General features: G+C 40.4%; 1 protein-coding gene across 4 annotated transcripts in view; it reads left to right on the forward strand.

Moving 5' to 3' along the window:
* USP33 (ubiquitin specific peptidase 33) overlaps nucleotides 1-19,213 on the forward strand; it is a 372,522-nt gene that overhangs the window by 219,824 nt on the left and 133,485 nt on the right. For all 4 annotated transcript variants that reach the window (XM_078645171.1, XM_078645190.1, XM_078645199.1 and 1 more), the window contains 3 exons: nucleotides 4,105-4,138; nucleotides 7,170-7,215; nucleotides 7,439-7,619. In XM_078645171.1, the coding sequence (XP_078501297.1) occupies nucleotides 4,105-4,138; nucleotides 7,170-7,215; nucleotides 7,439-7,619 (261 nt within the window). The remainder of the gene's footprint in view (nucleotides 1-4,104; nucleotides 4,139-7,169; nucleotides 7,216-7,438; nucleotides 7,620-19,213) is intronic.

The following is a 19,213-nucleotide window of genomic DNA, read 5'->3' on the forward strand; positions in this document are numbered from 1 at the left end:
CGCTCAGCTTTCCGAACCTCTCCTTGTTTGATTTTTAAAAAGTGATCGAACCATGGTGCTGATTGTTTCTTTTCAGCTGACCTAACTTTACGTCTCCCCGGGTCCGCTATATCTTTAAGGTCTAACATCCATTTCCTAAAGACGTCATTATCCACATCCGGTTGTCCTGACGACACTGGCTTGAGTTCCTTAGCTATCTTAGTTAGTTCAGGGTGTTTTATCACAGCTTTCCAATCTCCCTGCCTGCAGTAGGTCCTATTTCCTAACTGTTTATTCTTTCTGATCGTCTCTAAAGGTAGGGTAAACGGTATCAATGCAAGGTCTGTCCATATTTGGTCCATGGGATGTTTGGTTTTGAGTTCTTGTAGGTTGGTCGAGATGCAGTCGATCGTATGTCCTGCCTCATGAGTGGGTTGTGTGGTACATATATTTAAGCTCAACACGTCCATTGTGTCCCTAAAGGAGATCGCTGCTGCATCAGTGTGGGACTCAAGGTGTATATTGATGTCACCAAGTAATGTAAAATTGGAGAATCGAAGTGCCAGGGAGCTCAGCGCCTCCCCGATACTTTCCAGGAAGCCTTTGCATGGGCCTGGAGTGCGATAAATCAAAGCCCCCCAGCAAACGTAAAAGAATCATTAATCTTAATAAGAAAGCCCATCCCTTCCGCCTCTTTTAGCTCCTGAAGTTTCATTATAGTACAGTTTAGTGACTCTCTGTATATGATTGCTACTCTCCCCCCCCCTATTTTCCTCCCTATCTGCCGTCTGAATACGATACTCCGGGGGAAGTGCATGCACAATGTCCGGGGTGGACCATGATTTGAGCCACGTTTCCGTGACAAAGAGACAGTCTAAGTTTCCTTCTTTTATTACATCATAGATGTGTAGTGCATGTTTCGGTAGTGACCTGGCATTAATCAGAGCCTCTTTTAGTTCTGTTATTTGTAGTATACGCAACGGTTTGAGTCCATGGAAAGACTCGATGACATTCTCTACAGCTTACCGGGCCCTTCTATCTTGAGACGTCCAGTTTGTGCCTGCAGGTGTATGACCTAGCCTGAAATGCCTGGAGCTCTTGTCTGTTATAAATAATATGTTGCGCAGAACCGGCAGCATCTCCTGCCCTATGCCCGGCTTGTGCGCGGACGGGCATAGTGCATAATTTGAATGAGTTGCTTCCAGGTGTTTATAGTGGGGCACAATTGGCTTGTATCTGAAGGCAGTGTGAAGTTCTCTCAGTGGGGCAGTATGGTGTTCAGTTTGGGAGAGGATGTGGCACTCTGTGCAGATGACAGAAACTGCAAGGCTATGAGACAAATGCCTTTTGATAGCACTTTTATTCGTATTTGGGACATTCTGTGAATGACCAATAACAAACGTGTGCATTGTCAATTTAAATAAATGTGGAAAAATACTAGCTGCAGCGTCGTATTTTACTTGTGGGGAAAAAAAGTGGATAAATACAGATAAAATGTCCCAAAAATAAATATGGACGGAAATGGCAAAAAAATAAATACCATAAAACCGGGAGCCCTAATTATATTACAAGAGTCACTTTTATGGCCCGCAAGGCCATCTCTTTTTCTACCCTCCTCCGTTACCTCTCCCTCTCTCTCTTTTTACTCCCTCTTGCTTTACTCTCTTCTCTTCTATCCTCTCTCCCCTCTCTCCCTCTTCTCTGTCTTGTCTCCCCTCTCTCCCTCTTCTCTTCTTTTTTGACCTTTTGGAACATCTACCAATGTGACACACAAGTATTCTTATCTACTCACGGACCCAGGAAGGACTTCGAGGTTACAGGAATAAATAAATGTTAGGCTGACCACTGACCTAAAGATCAGGAATCTCACATTAGAAATGACAACAAACCCATGAAAATGCATTTTGGAGAAAGTGTAATTATTGTTTTTTTAAATGGCTAAAATCATGCTAGAAATGACTTCCAGAATGTTAACGCAATTGGATGAAAGGGAAGTACTCAATAAGCAGTCTTAAGAGAAAGACATGATAGCACACTTCGATGTGGCTTCAGTATTTTCTTTTTAATGATTGTATTTTGTCATGGATATTTCAGTGTGTTGGGCTTGGAATTTTATGACCATATAAATACCATGTTCAGAAAATATTTTAAAAAACACAATCAAATAGAAATCTCCAGTGCCAAGATTTTGATAGACCGTAAAACTAAAGCAATTAGTGCACACAAAGACACAACTTGGCCTATTTAATTCAGCCTACATTCTGGAATGGTTATCAATAAATTTGATGTACTTTCTATCTGATTATACCCCTTCTTCTGACAGAAAATCTTTTGGTTTTAAAACATGGAAAAATTTTCATCTTTAAATTACAGTCATACTTGAGTGCTATTTTACTTGATGGCAATTTTTATGAGTTCACTCTCACTCATGCCTGCCTAGTCCTTCAAACCCTCCTCTTGGTGCCACTCCAACAGACTCTTATTGCTCAAGTGAGATTAGGGGAATTCAAACAAAATTGTTAGGAACACGTACATCTATAAATAAACTAGGGTTTCAGTTATCATGGCTGTAGGTGTATTACTGGAAACTGAAGGGTAAAAAAGCTTTTGTGGAATTTAAACAGAAGAGCACCTCTGAGGGGGACTGTCAACTAGAGTTTGTCTATTGCCTCTGTCCAAACCAAACCACAAGGTCACAGTGGGAAATTTACCAGCCACTCTCATCCACAACCATGTGGTGTGGTGCCATGAGGATAATGTATTCAGAATCTGACCAGCCTCCACAACATTCTTTATTTGATAGGATGGGATCCCAAGAACCATTGGGGAATGGATGATAATAAGAAAGCCTTCAGCAAATCTTTATCTGAGTCTCCATCGCTATTCCATTCTAAGCTCCATTGTACTCTCCAATGCCCAGAGACCAACCTTTTACACCAACCAATATCATATCACCCCTGCGCCATTCTTTGATATTCTAAGAAGCATATGTGCGCAAGAAGATGAAGATGAACTTGTTCAGATGAGGTGCAGATCATCACCCACCTCCAGAGCAAGCACTGCATAATAATCTATTCAAATGACTTATGAATCTATAAAAGGACATGATTAAGTTATTTGCCTGTAAAGGTAGTCCTCAGTAATTGATATATTTTATAGATTTGCATATCATGCTCCAGCTTTGGTAAAATGAATACTGAATCTTTGAATATGCTCAGCATTTGACGTGAGAATTTCCTGTGGATCACTGGAAGACATGGACATATGCAAATGCAGGCTTAACTAACTTGAATAAAGGAGTCCTATTCTGTGGCCTTTTTAAAAAAAAAAAATATATGACATGTTTAGTGTTTTTTCCATACCAGTGGATAATCTTGCCCAACATTATATATGTTTGAATCGAATGTGAATTTATAAAAGTTACGAATACTGGAAGAGACACCCTTACAAGTGAGTATCTTATTCTTTGAAGTTTTCTTTGGTCATTTTAACTAAATGATGAAGAAGTCTGACCACTGGCTGTGACGTCTTCCCCTCTTTTTCTGAGTTGCTGCAGCACTCAAAATACCCTTAGAAAAACATGTGTCCAAATTGGCTATTTGTATTTCAGCCAGTACCCTGAACTTATAGGCACTACTAGGTTTATTTTCAGTTCAATGAAGCTGTGTGTGCAGGTTTTTGTTGACCTTTTTCTGTGTTCCTGAGAACAATGTACCTGTTGCAACCATGGAGGTGAAAGACGAAGTGGGTGGAGTAAACCCTTCTGTTATCCAACTTATACCAAAGTTCTTGTTTCAGAGATCTTAGCCCATCGTAACAAGGTGCAGTTTTTTCCAGATTGAAGGTAAGAGATAGAAGACATAGGTTTGATTTTCAAGTGTTCCCATAGATGTTCACCATATTCACTGCTCCCGTGGTCTGCCCCTTGGGTAAGGAGCATTTAGCCAATATCTTAGCCTGCTTGCTAGCTTAGGTACCGAAACAAGGGAAAGAAGTCCTCCTACTTACTATCTTTCATGGCAGATATTTTTTAATTTTGCCTCTTATACTTGATTGTTAAAATAAAACCTTTTTTTTAAAAAGATAATCACGACTTATTTTTGCTCCTTTCTTTTATGTATCCAGGTGATAACATGTACAGCTGTGAAAAGTGCAAAAAGTAAGTTCTGTCAACATGCCCTATTTCAATGATTTGGTTACAATTTGTAAAAAGTTTTCTGTAAAGAGAAAAATCATATGTCTTGCAAATGTGTGTAAGGTGAAGTAGAAAACAAGAATTTGCAGTGATTTTCTGAACATTAAATTTATACCTCACACAGACAATTATAAGGGGACTTACTCTGAGATTAGTGCATAAGCAGAATCAGTTAAAAAAACGTTTATTAGTGAATGCTTACTAATCTATTTATGTTGGTGGAAGGCAAAAGCTCTGAATTGTATGATAATTTAAAGACTCAGTCGTTGTTAATGTGACATTATGTGCCTGATTTAATTCTTGGTGGTAAGGATGCTCAGTTGCAATAGCGACGGAGTGTCCTCACTGCCAAGAACGCTGTCTCTCCTCCACATTTAAATGCAGGCGGCCCTTCTCTGTGATTACCTGGAGACTACTCTGTCTCCACCTTGATGAATCCCTCCGACGGCCCTGGGCAGTAAGGGCTGTTGAAGAAATGGCTATTTGTCCGTCCACCCAATTTGAATGGGTGGACATGTAGACATTTTTTACTGTTCCTTACCGCCAGGTAACACCAGTTCAGAGAGCCAAAACTCAATTTCTCAATCTTGTCCCGAATGAAAGTTGCACATGTAATATGTTACAGTGCAGCTCCAATGATAACCTATGGGACAGAAATGTCAAACACACCAGTACATGTCCTACATTTCACATACACTGCACCATGCCCTTGGGCCTTACTTGTATAAAAGAGATAATTAGAGCCTGGCAAGTAGGAGCACTTGCCAGGTCGACATGTCTGTTAAACCGGACGCAGACACTACAGTGGCTGGTCTGAGATACCTTTGAAAGGCTACTTGTTTCTTTGGCACAATCAGTGCTGCAAGCTCACTAGTAGCATTTGATTTACAGGCCCTGGGCACACATGCACAATACTAGGGACTTACTTGTAAATCAAATAAGCCAATCATGGAAACACCAATCCATAAGACAATTTACATGGAAAGCATATGTATTTTAGCTCTGATTTGCAGTGATAAAGTGCCCAGAGCCCTAAAACCAATGTAAAATGGGTCAAAAACAGGAGGCCAAAAAGCAAAAAGGCTGGGGGTAAAACTGCCAAAAATGCCAGGTCTAACAGTTCGGTTCCTGACAGTACCTTTATGAATGACTGCTTGTTAGGCAGTCTTTTATAAATTTTGTGGACTGAGTGGTCACAGCCTGGTGGACATAAAGTCCTCTGCCAGGTTAATGGTGACTACTCCATCCACTGGCGGTCTCCCTATTGTCCGGGATTTTCTTTCTCACTCCAAGGCACAGTCTCTCACTTGAGGCCTCATGTCAATTGTTTGCTGAGAAGCACTTTGGCACGGAGGTTGGTTGTATGCCCATCAGATAGCACTCGTTACAACGCATGCGTATACATCGCATGCTATTACAAAGCAAGTTGTTACAATGACTTGCTGTAGGGGGGTGTTGGAGTTTGGAATAGTATAATTTACTACAACGACTTGTTGTAATGGCATGCGTTGTAAGCGATGCGTTGTAAAGGTAAACCATGCCCATCACATTTGCACATCCGACACCTTAGCCTGTGGACATAGAATTGCGAATAGCGGCCTTCCTCTTCGATCTTACTGCAGGGAGAGAATAGCACAGCAATTCTTCACTAGCAAACCAAGGCCAGATGCTCCTCCTTCGAGGCTCTCAACTTCACCCACTGACCAATCTATGGCATGGGTCAAACTTTCATTGCTCTAATTTGGTTTTATATCACTGTTATTTACATTTTCTTGTCTTGTGTCCATTTTTGTAAAGAGCACTAATTCTTCTTGGTGTGAGACCCCTACATAAAATCGTTAAGAAAATAAGTAACGCTATTCTCAGGCGAGGACCCTTAACTCTAAACTAACTTCCCCGCTGACCATCCCATCCTTCAATAAAGTAAACCGTTTTTCTTCATGACCAAGACAAGCGTCCAAGACCACTTGAAATTTAGGACAGTGATAAAGAGCTGCTTTTCACCAAACGGATGATCCAGGATCCAGAACCTATAGAAACAGATGTTTCTGGTAAAAGCATGAGAAGCCAAACCAAAGCTTCCTCACAATGTATGATCACTTGGGCAAATATGTCTCCCTCTTCTTCCCACAGCATTGCGTTGACATTAGAACAGTAGGCTACAAATCATTGTTCACAACACCAAAATTCCCATATTGGCCTCACTCACAATTTCCTCTTCCAACTATACACATTAATATTAATCCGAAGCATTCTATCACTTGCTCCCCTTTGCTACACGCACAAAATAGGAGTACCAGTTGTCCTTGGTACAACCAAGCACAACCTACAGAGTAGCAGACTCTTAAGTCTACAAAAGTGTGCTGGCGCCTCACCTTGGGAGTACTACGCACAGTGCAAGTCACGGTAATACCTTCTGTCTAACAGTTTAGCATTCACCATGTTTGCCAAGAGTAACGGTGAGTGTTTTGCTCTAACATAACATAATCTGATAGTCCAAAAGAGTAGAAAGATTTCCCTGCTGTCCTTGAGTAATATCGATTGCCGATAGTCTTTTTTTCATAAAGTATTGTTTCAGAATAGTTGCAAACTTTGAGAAATCACATTACAGGAAAGCTACCTTAAACTGTACATTTCCAATACCAGAATATCTTAATTTCTACACAAGTAGTTAGCATGTTTTAGACTATTTGACTCACGGCAGATTTGTAATCTTCTGTCTTAATAAGACACTACAGTTAAATAAAAATAAAATGCTACAGCCGAGAAGCTTAGAGATAGCAGAACGTTTGTTTTTGCTAGCACTTATTGGTAGCTAGCATAAGGTAATGCTCAAATAATAATTACACTTGCTTTCTTTGCTCTACTGAGAAACGCCTCTTATAGCCTGACCCCGAGTGATAATTAAGCCACCATGGAAGCGATCCTTTAGGCATTAAAAGTATATTTTATGGAATAATGTTGGTTTTGATATGTGTTGTTTCTCTTCACATAGGTTAAGGAATGGTGTAAAGTTCTGCAAAGTTCAAAAGTTTCCAGAGGTATTTATACGATTCTCTAATACTCATTTTTTCATATGGTTTGAAAAATTAAACAATGTAACTCAACCTAATTATGTTTTGATTAAAACAAGTGCTAGTGTATACATAGTAAAATAAAACCCTAAGTAGGTTAGTTAAAGGATTTGACATGAATACATGTAATCATTTTGAATACATTTATAAGACAATTGTGTATGAATACTTGTGTTTATTTCTATTACAGATACTGTGCATTCATTTAAAGAGATTTAGACATGAACTTATGTTCTCTACAAAAATCTGCACCCATGTATCTTTCCCATTGGAAGGCTTGGATCTTCAGCCTTTTCTTGCTAAAGAGAGTCCGGGCCAAATTGTAACTTATGATCTGTTGTCTGCAATTTGCCATCATGGTACTGCTAGCAGTAAGTACATTGTTTGCATCATCATATAGTACACGCCTATGTTGATGTAATCCTTGTATTTCATCTTGCCGTTGTGTCTTATGATTGGTGTAGTTAAGCTCAGATACAGGACTCCCTATTACAATTTGCTGAAAAAGTACATTTTTCATTTCCAGTAATTTGTCTTAACGTGAAATTATGGACAGTTTGTTGTATTTTTTGGGACTTTGAATCGGGGACACTGCTGATGATTTGTGGCGAGAACGCATAGTGTAAATAATAACTGAAAAACGTTGTATAACAAGATTTTATAATATGCTTGTGAGCTTAGTGCAATTTCAAAATTGTTTTACAGCCTTCTAGTTTTTATACATATTTGCATTTAAAGACGATATATGCATCATCTTGAAGGGCTAATTGATCAATGAACCTCATCTTGCATTATATTTATTAGAAGCGTAGACATCTGATTTATTTATCATTTGCACATTCCCGAGGTAACTGAGGCAATCCGTCCTTTGGGTTTGATGTTGGTGCTGGAAACACTTCTTTTTTTTTATTTCAAAAGAATTTATTATTTTAAAGGAGCATAAGGAAATAAGATACAAACAGTAGTGATACCATTGAAATCAGATAATTACAAACCACATATGAAACTAAAAATAATAAGCTCGATGCATATGCCCAATTCAATAAGTCAACTGAAATCAGATAGATAAATCAAGAAAGGGAGAAAAATTAATAATCAGTAGACGTAACTTTCAAAGGTAACACTATCAGATAATATAGTAGGGAAAGAAGGAAGGGAGAAGAAAGAATAGAAAAGAGTAAAGAAGAAAAAGAGAAAGGAAGAGGGAGCAGGAAAACAACGAAAAAAGAGGAAAGAGAAAAGGAAGAAATAAATGAGAACGAGAAAAAGTGGACTTCTAAAGAAACTTCCTAAAAAGGAGAACAGCATTTAATCAGGCAAAATAAAGGGAAATGGAGCAACCAACCCTTTCGAAACTGAATCCATATAGGAATCTAATGCAGACCAAACACCAGCAGATATGGAAGGAGAAAGATGAGCATGATCAACTGACGTATGAGCACTCCGTACAATGGAAACCCAAGCCCACCAGGTATGATAGGAAATTGAAGAAAAAGATTTCCATTCCATGAGAATGATTTTCACTGCAACAGTTAACAACAGGTCCAACAATTGCAAATCCAAGGAATCCAATGGAAGAGGAACCGGGGCAGCTAACGGGCCTAATAGAATTAATGGAAAAGAAAGTTGGAATTTAATACCAAAAATAAGCATAAGATGTTTGTGTATTAGATCCCAAAAGGGTTGGAGGAGGGAACATCCAAAGAACATATGTTGGAAATCACCGGGTAACAAACCACAACTCCAACACAAGTTATCGTCTTTAAGATTGAGCGAATGCAAGCGAGTAGGAGTCCAATGAAGGAGATTCATCGAGAAATATTTAGATTGCAACAGTGAAGGTGCGAGTTTATTCCGAAGAGATAGCTTACTAATAAGTTGCCAGGTGTCGGTAGAGATATGATCCGTAACGCCACGATCAAAATGATGCAACCATTTCCGTTGTGTAACAGTTGGGGTAGGTAATAAAGAAGATGATAAGAATTTATATATTCTGGATGCTACATGTCCAGACCGTACCCATAAATTAAAAAGGGTGATCATGGGGGAGGAAGGATGAAGGCGCACCTTGGCCAGTGCCACTTTAATCTTAAGGAAGGTATAAAAATCCAAGTTTGTTAAAGAAAATTGACTTGCCAAGGAAGAAAAAGGTAGCGGTTGGTCATCAGCATCATAAAGATGTTTAACGAGAGAGATCCCTTTGTTAGCCCAATAGGACACCAGAGAAGGATCAATACTGATTTTAATTTTAGAATTTCGCCAAATAGACGACCATGTGGATTTATTCAATGGAACCGCAACCCGTCTATCAATCTTACGGACCGCAGCAATAGTATCTAAAATAATGGAACGGGAGAAAAGGATAGAGAGGGTGTTCGTAGTCATAAAAGAAGCGAGCGGTAATGGAGAGGCAAGAGTTTGTTCTATCAACAGCCAAGATGGAATATGAATAGAGGGGGAAGAAAACCATAAAGCACCTTGAGACGCCAAGAAGGCGACTTGGTACTTCTCCCAATCAGGAAGATTACATCCACCCATGTCACAGGGTTGACGTAACGATTTATAGGCAATCCTAGCCCGTTTATCATTCCATAAGAATTTAGAGGTGAGAACATCGATTTCATGAAAGAAAGAAGCAGAAAATTTAACTGGAAGCATAGAGGAAACAAAATTAATAATAGGGGTAATCATCATCTTAAGCGTTTGTAGTCGACCCCACCAAGAAATGTGCTTCGGAGACCAAGTTTCCAAAAGACGCCGCACTTTAAGAATGGCCTGGGATTCATTATAAGAGACTGTAGCAGACAAGGAAGAACAAAAATAAATACCCAAATATTTCAAATGTTTAGTTTGCCACTTAAAGCCAGCAGAACCCATATGGTGAGAAAAACAGTACGCATTCAAAGGGAACATCTCAGTTTTATCCCTATTCAAGGTGTAGCCAGAAACCTTTGAAAAGAGAGATATTGTGTTAGAAATAGCAGGAATGGCCAATGCAATATCATCAGAGAAAATAAGGACATCATCTGCATAAGCAGCCGTGTTGAAACAATGAGGACCAAAAGAAAAGCCTTTAATATCAGGGTGGAGGTCAATCAATCGTAGAAGAGGGTCAATGGATAATAAGAACAAAAGAGGGGATAAAGGGCAGCCCTGTCGAGTACCTTGGCAAAGGTTAAAAAAGGAGGATGTAGCACCATTAACTCTGATGTTAGCTCTAGGGCGAGAATAAAGAGACATAACCATCTGAATAAAGGAGTCTCCAAGATTATGGGCACATAAAATCGCACGCAGGAAGGGCCAGGAGACCTTATCAAAGGCCTTCTCAGCATCGAGTGCCAAGGCAGCAGCTGGAAGTTGAGAACGCTTAGCTGATCCAAGAATGTGACAGAATGTTCAAATATTGTCCTGTGCCAACCGACCTTTAACAAATTCTGTTTGCGAGGGATGGATCAGATGAGGAATAAAGGATTCTAACCGTTTAGCTAAAAGTTTCGCAAATATTTTAGCTTCCATGTTAAGAAGAGATATGGGACGAAAATTTTTGGGATCGGAATGATCCTTACCTTCTTTTGGATTCACTACAATTGTAGCGTCAGCGGCAGAGCCAGAGACAGAGCCATCCTTAATAAAAGCCTCAAAGACTGATTGTAATTTGGGAACAATTACAGGAAGGAAGGTTTTATAAAAAAGACTAGGGTAGCCATCAGGACCTGGGGCTTTCCCCGAACGAGTATCTGTAATTGCGGCAATAATTTCATCAGAAGAAATAGGGCGATTCAAAGAGGAACTATCTTCCCCTGAGATCGATTTTAATGGAATTGTTTTTAAAAAGTCTTGACACTGTTCAAAGGATGCCTGATTAGAGGGAGTATACAAGTTGTCATAAAAATCACGAAACACCCCAAGAATCTCCTCAGTCTGAAATTTCTTATTACCCAAGTGGTCATTAATAGAAGAGATCCTGGAAGATTTACAAGAAGATTCCTGAAATTTTAATGTTGCTGCAAGAATCTTGCCAGCTCGATTTTTTAATAATAGTGTCTTAGATTTCTGAGCCTGAAGACCAATATGAGCCCTTCTGGAAACAATAGTATTGTATGTGTATTTTAACTGTTTAATGGATTGTAGACAGGATTTATCCTTAGATTGACGAAAAAGAGATTCTTGTCTTTTAATCTCCTCAGCTAAATCAGTTAGTTCCTTTCTAATAGCAGCATTCCTCCTTGACATACATTTAATGACTTGACCCCGGAAAGTACATTTAAAGGAATCCCAAAGCACCACTGGAGAATCAACTGAGCCTTCATTTTCAAGGAAAAAAGTTTCAATCTCCTTAGAAAATTCAGAAACCTGGGAGTCATCATGCAAAATTTCTGTATTTAGTCTCCATGTCCGAGATTTTGCCGTGGGAGCAAAGGACAGCAGCGTAAAAGAAATTGCAGCATGATCCGAAATCAAAATAGGATGAATAAGAGGAGAGGAGGAAGATTGAAGAAGGGAGGAGTGTACCAAAAGGTAGTCAATACGCGAGAAAGTAGAGTGAGGCGAGGAAAAAAAGGAAAAATCACTACCAGTGGGATTAAAGAGACGCCAGACATCCTGAAGATGAAGCAGAGAACACATATTAGTCATTTGTTTATGTGACTTCGGAGGACGAAAATGAAAGGCAGAATTTCTATCTAGGATGGGATCCATTGGCAAATTAAAATCTCCACCCACCAGCAAATTACCAGAATGAGGAGTGTCATGCAATTTCTTGGTCACTGTTGTCCAAAATAACGGATCATCCTTATTCGGAGCATAAATATTCATGACAAAAAGATCAATATTACCATCAGACAATTTGGATAACAACCAACGACCCTCCGTATCCTGTTCAGAAGAGACAATAGACAAACCAGACTTTTTAGAAACCAACGTAATGACCCCATTCCTCTTGCCACACGCATCTGAGCAAGCAACATCAGATACCCACTCCTTTTTCAGGAAAAGAGCTTCCTTGGTCGAAACCTTCGTTTCCTGCAACAGTACAAGATCCGAAGAAAGAGATTTGCAGTAGTCCAAAATGTTCGACCTTTTGACTGGGTGAGTTAGACCCTTAACATTCAGGGATAATACATTTAAGCCAGGCATGGAACATGTAGGAGAGAAGACAGAGAAGACCTAGAAGATAATGTATGAACAAACAGAATAGAGGTAATCCTCCAAACACCAAGCAGATACGTGAAAAAGGGGAAGTTTAGGAAAGAAGCCCAAGAGAAGAGAAAAAAGAAGAGAAAGGAGAAAAAGAGAGGAGAAGATAGAGGAAACAAAGAAAGAAAGAGAAAAGAAAGGAAAAGGGGAATAGGAGTAACGAAGTGAGGTCTGAAAAAGACCAAATTCATACTAGGGGGAACGTGAAAAGGGGGATAAAGGAAGCCGTTATGAGGAGAGGTAGAGTCAGCAATATCAGCCCCAAAAAAATTAAGGTTTGGAACAGCCAAGTCACAAAAAAGAAGCATCAAATATAGCAACATAGTCAAGCAAAGTATAACAATAAACTAACAAATAAGTGAAGAGAGAGTAAATATATTAAAGAAGCATCAAAGAAAAATGAAAAAATACAATAGCAATATAAATAGGCATCCGGTAGAAAAAATACGTGCTAAGCAGGCGAATTAACAGACAGTAAATCGTAATTGATAATAAAAATAGTAAGTGAGAACACAAGAAATAGGCAATAGCGAGTAGAAATCCATACAACATGAGAAAACCATAGCATGCAAAAGTTACTATCATTAAGTAGAAAAAGAAAGAACCTCATGAACAAAACAGTGGAAGTCAGAACAAAGCTATACGTAAGTATAGCACCTTCAAAATGTAGAGACTAAAACTAATGTGTAAGGGTGATGAGCGAGAAAAAGAGATAATGGTATAACAGAAAAGAACATCTATTACAATGAAACAAATATTCCATAAAAATAAAGAAAGCAATAAGGAGAAGCAACCGAAACCAGTACCTAACCAACTACATATGGGAACATAAATCTAACGATAAGATAGATAAGAGAGGAGAAATATCTGACAAAAAAGGCAAAAACCAGGAATGGAAACAAAGAGAATTAAACACGGGAGAGAAACAAACAACCATGAAAAACGTTAGCAGTGGATTAGGAGCAATAGGAAAAGTATTACAGACTGAGATAAGAATACATACAATAAAGTCTAGAAAGTCATGAAAAGAGAGTACAAAAGCATTATACATAAGGAAAGAACAGACAGAAAAAAAAAAAGAGAGAAAAATATGAAGAATGAAGAAACACACTGTAAAACGAGAGAGGAAAAAGAAGAACCTGACAAACAAGCCACTCCAAAGAAAGCGAAAAAGAAAAAGAGAATACCCAGGGAACAAACCTAAGCAACCACGTGCAGAGCCACAAACAGACAGCACCACAATATTACTCATGGAGAAGCAAAAAAACCATCAAGCAGATCGTAAAAGACAACTAAGTCAATCAATCTGAGAAAAGAGAGAACAAAGGAGGCACAGATAAACACTTCATGTGCCCGAAGCACCAGGATCAAGTGAAGCCGCCATTTGAAGTTCCATTTGTAGTTCCATCTGGTTGTCCAAGAAAGAAGCTAGCTCTGCAGGTTCATCAAAAATTCTGGAACGACCTTTGAAGGTAATACGAAATTTCGATGGACCAGAAAAGGAAAAGGGAATGTTCATCTCAGAAAGACGTTTCCGAAGATTAAGAAAGCCCTTCCGCCTTATCACTGTATCTCTGGCAAAGTCTTGAGAGATTGAAATACGATGACCTTCCCAGGAAAGCACTTAAATTTTCCGCATATGAGAAAGAATCTGCTCCGTGTGTTGATGGCGCAATGGCTTAAAAATTACCGCTCTTGGCTGTGAGGCAGATTTAGACCGGAAGGTGGGCACCCGGCGTGCTCTTTCTAGCTCAAAGTCTCTCTGGAAAGAGATTTGTAGAGTAGAAGGCAGCCATTGGTATAAAAAATCAATCATGGAAGGGGATGTCTTCTCTGCATCTTCCGGCAGACCAAAAATGCGTAGATTAGTTCTGCGATTACGATCCTCCTGTTCAGTGAGATCTCTGCGCAATGCCGCCATTGAGCGCTCTAAGTGGGTAAGAGACCGAGATTGCTTCTGCATATGGTCCTCCGCCCCACTAATACGTGTCTCCGTAGTCGAAACACGAATAGAGAGGGCTTTGAAATCATTCCTGATAGCGGACATCTCCACTTGCAGTAAGTCTGTGTTAGTCTTTGTTGACTGCGCAATGTCATGCACCTCATTGAGACGCGTTAAAATTGCGTCAAGAGTGGTATTGGTATCTGATTGAGAAGACTCAGGCGTAGGAGACACTTGCTTGAGTCTTTTAAGCGAGGCACTTGAGTCTTTTGAGTCTTTAACAGTTGATGAACGGCCCATATTGGCGGCCATGGAGCAACAAACAGAGAGAAAAATATATATATATATATATATAAAACCACTTGAGGAATAGTAGAGGCAGGCAAAAAAGGTCAAAGGAAGTGTCTTCCCCACCAAAAAATAAAATAATAGAGCGCACTGAAAGCAGAGAAGTCAGAATAGGCAAAAAGGGCGGACTTATATGACAAGTCTTGCAGAAATTAGTAGAAGCACCTTGCAGAGACTAGTAGGCTAAAGCAGAGACCCAAAGAGAAGTTAGAGCGCAGCTCAGTGCTCAAACTGCTGTACCAAGGCAAGCCAAAACGTATGTAATCATAAAGAGCCACAAAATAATCAGCCAAGCAGCGCGAAGGAAAAAGTGAGGGAAAAAAAATGAAAAAAGTAACCAAATGTAGTCACAAGCACCTGGTATTCCGCTGAACTGGCAAGAAAGTATCCATTACGTCGCTTCTGAGGAGATAAGCCGCCGTCCGTCACAATCAGCTAAAATGGCGGCGGCCCGAAGTGATAACGAGCTCCACCACCGCCTGTCAGAAATCACACCTCCGTGACGAAATTCCGTCGGAAATGCTCGCAAACGGCTCTCGGCATGTTCCGATGGCCAGGAGAGCTGTTGTGCTGAAGAGGGGCACCTGTAAACGGGTGAAAACCTCCAACGGCCCTCAGTCCCCCTGGAGCTCAAGCACAAGTCGCCATGTCGCAGCGGCGCGCAAGCCACGCCCCCCCGGCACGCAAGCCACGCCCCCCGGTGCTGGAAACACTTCTAATAGAAGTAGAGAAAATAGTTCTTGTCGGAACACAATCTTAACAACTGAACTGCTTTGAAGGCCTTCACAGTGGTATAGGGAGTAGGTGATAATGGTGTCTATATTGCAACACGTGCACATTTACGGGTTGCTAATCAGATCAAGTGGGCTTGTAATGAAAGATTTGTTTTTTTGTAGCCTAAACATGAAGGAGGGAGGATTGTCTGGGCAGAAAATGGACTAGCACACCCAAGAACGAAAACTTTCACTGTCTAAATTGGAAGAGGTCGAGTTATATTGAACTTTAGTTTCATCTGGTTGACTTTTTTTGCCTCTCACATTTAATGCCACAGACATTTCATGTTCTCAAACTTCATACTCGGAGCCTGTTCTTTTCAGTATCTTTTCCAGTCCTTCAGTTTTGTTTCGAGTTTTGTCTTGATTATTGTTTGAGGAGGAGCGAGAGCCACGCTTGATGTTTAAAAGTAGAAACCGTTCCTTCTGCATGAAGCAACAAAGTATACATTTCAACGCCTGTTGACAGTTGCTGACATCCACAGGAAGAAGCTGCTTTTTTCATTGGCTTTGCATGATGCTTAATTTCTCATAGACGTTTGGCAAGCAATTGGTGTAGTCTTTGTTGTGGTGCGATTAAGAAGTGATTTTTGTGACTCATCTCTTTTCCATCCAGATAAATTATCTTGCTTCATAGATGTTAAGGTGGTGAGTGCGCCACTTTTGTCATTTAAGAGTCAATACATACTCCTAAACACCTGGTCCTGACAAAAGCCTTTAGAGATACCAGGAGGCTGAAACATGTTGACCCCTATTCACAAGTGCGAAAACTAGGCCTTAACACGCACACCTCTGTTTTTTATTCTCCTATATCTATATATGCTCTACTGAATAAAAACGCTTGAGACTAGATATAAGGAATTTTAAATCACATTCACTGGAACACCAAGGCGCCCTCTCTTTTTTATTTCTAACCACTACTGTCAATCCAGTCGGTCTTCCTCCATGTGGAGGTCAGCATATTATACAAAGGAAAAGACCCAATGATAATGCTGTTGTGACACTGAAGAGCGGAGAATCAAGATATACCACTTGAGACTAGTGTTCGCATATGAGAGTTTTTTACTATCAAGGACACCCACGAGTTATCATAGACCCTGGGAACACAGGACAAGTGGCTCATTCCCCCAACTTGATTTTTTTGCTCTAGCCTAAGGAAGCTGAATAAACTACAATTCGTTTTCCCTCCCCTTGATTGTGGAAGCGATTAGGAAGTGCCACAAGTACTATCTGGCTGTAGGCAAAGCTAGGCTCTATGGCATTTGCGATTTTAGAGCAGAAATAATAAATGTTTTTTAATCAGGATTGTTGTATTAGGTTGTTCTTTGAGTTTAAAATCATATGTTCCCTCCAGTGATTTTGTATTAGTATTTCCCTAGCAGAAAGCTAGGTATGAAGTGGCAAAGCGCTAAACAAGTGTAATCAACGTCAATAGTATATATGAATGGTGGGATGGAACGACTGCCTGTGTCATGGTATAAGAAGAGCAAGAAGGATCTGTTGAGTTTTTCACATTTCGTTGTACTTGTCTAATATGTTATCTCCCAATAATCCCCTGAATTTAAGACACTAGTATATAGTTCTAAGGCAAATATTTCAAAGGTATTTATTTCTTCATTGTCGAAACCTGGTTCTATTCCTGAATAGTAAGGTATCATCTGCTCAGCAAAATTAGATGCTTGGTCATTCACTATACTGTACATGAATGTATTGACTTTGTGAGGCTGTGCAGTGTCAAAGTAAACATATAGCTGGGGATTTTGAAAATAAGATACCGAGCACTATGTAATATAGCTTTTAATGGAACATACCTGAATATTAATTCCCCCATTTCCTCAACGTCCCCACCCCATTCGATTCAACAGGGTTGTTACCCTTTTGGGAGTTTTTTGATGAATGCTACTTACCGCAGATACCTCACCTTATAAATGTCTTCCAGATACCACATTGTATCTGGAAACCGTTTTTTCCCAGTAATAGTTCTGTATCGTCACCAAGTGGCACCACACAGCTACAGCTTCACCGTTCCACGGTGTGACATTAGGACATTATAGGCACCGCATGGTCCAATTGTGTCTGTTCCCCTTTCCTTTCTTTATCCACAATGTTCAACGCTTCTCCCTGCTATTCTAACAAAATTCCTAAGCTATCAACAGCAATGACTCCTCCTAAAGTTTGTTCCAACTTTGCTTGTACATGCTGTAAAAAAAGGTAAATATCAGATCGACATGACATCTGTATGTCATGCCTTGGATCTGTTCTATAATCCCGTAGCGTGTGATTTTTATTCCTCAATGTATCCGAAAGCTATAAAGACTGGAGACCAAGTTATTTTTAGCCAAAACACACCGGAACACTTCAGAGCAGGCCTTCTTTCCTTCAAGTAAGTTTCCAAAGAAAGCAGGGAAGGATCTCTGTAGTAAAGTTCCCCTTTTTGTTCATGGTCACCCCCACTTTTTGCCTTGTACTGATGCAGTTCTGACTGAAGGTGCACATGGTTCCTGCTAACCAGGTCCCCAGTGTCTGTGATCTTTCCCTAAAACAAGGTAACATGTTAAATTGTCCACTAGTTAGCATGGACTTTAGCACCCCTGTAAGTCCCTAGCTATCCTTGGTACATAGGTCATGTGTACTAAAGGACTGCAGCATGTATTGTGCCACCCTGAGGGACCCTCAAACAAAGTCATGCAAACTGCCATTTCAGGACGCATGAAATGCTGTGAACTATTTTGAAAACACAACATGGCACACACTCTGTGTGCGATACCCACAGACACTACATGTAATATATGTAAGTCAACCCTGCAGCAGGCCTTACAGCCCTAAGGCAGGGTGCATTATATTACATGTGAGCAGATATGACCCTGTGATGTCGAGTTTGACACTTATACTTTGCAAGTGAACAGGGAAGCCTTCTTAAATACATGTGCTGGGCACTGGTCATAACGAGTTACCCAGCTACATAAAGGCTTTACTGAAAACTGTGCTGTTTGGTAGCAAAAACATTGTCTTAATAAATCCATACGGATCTCAGTATCCCTATATAGGTTTATTAAGACGTGCACCTTAGATCGGGCTCACACAAGTCCAGATTGTGGCGCTGTTCCATCCCCACAGGACTGGTAGCATGCCCACACAATTATTGGTGGAGGTGGCATATTCCTGTTACAAGCGGAGTCTTCACATTACACACCCGGTCGCGCCATCTCTTCCTATACAAGGCACGCCAGGAGGTATCGGGCAGTAATGGGCGCAGAACTCGTCAGCTGGGAGGAAGTGGGCGTGCTCACACTTGGTGACTTGTATACTGATGGGCAGCTCATGCCATTTGAGGAGCTAGCTGACAGCACTGGACTAACACCAGGTCAGTTCCTGGTGCACACTGCAGTGATACGTACCCTGAGCTCACTGTGGGGCAATATGGCACAGGAACCTGCCACTCATCTAACTATTCAGTACTTGCACGAATTGGGTTTGGGTCATTATCTTACCAAGTCGTTTGCAGACTCCCTCAGGACCCACATGGTACTGAACCTGCTTTCACTCCGCACTCATGGGGATTCGGATTTGCAGAGACCCCCTACGGAGCGTGAGTGGGAAAATATACTTGGGAGCCCCATGAGAATACCCCGGAATGTTCATTTTCGGCCTACCTGACGCCAGAAAGTATAAATAAATATTTTGGTCGGGCAGATGACAAGTGTGC

The sequence above is a fragment of the Lissotriton helveticus genome, chromosome 1_1 (genome assembly GCF_964261635.1).
Source record: "Lissotriton helveticus chromosome 1_1, aLisHel1.1, whole genome shotgun sequence".
NCBI lineage: Eukaryota > Metazoa > Chordata > Amphibia > Caudata > Salamandridae > Lissotriton > Lissotriton helveticus.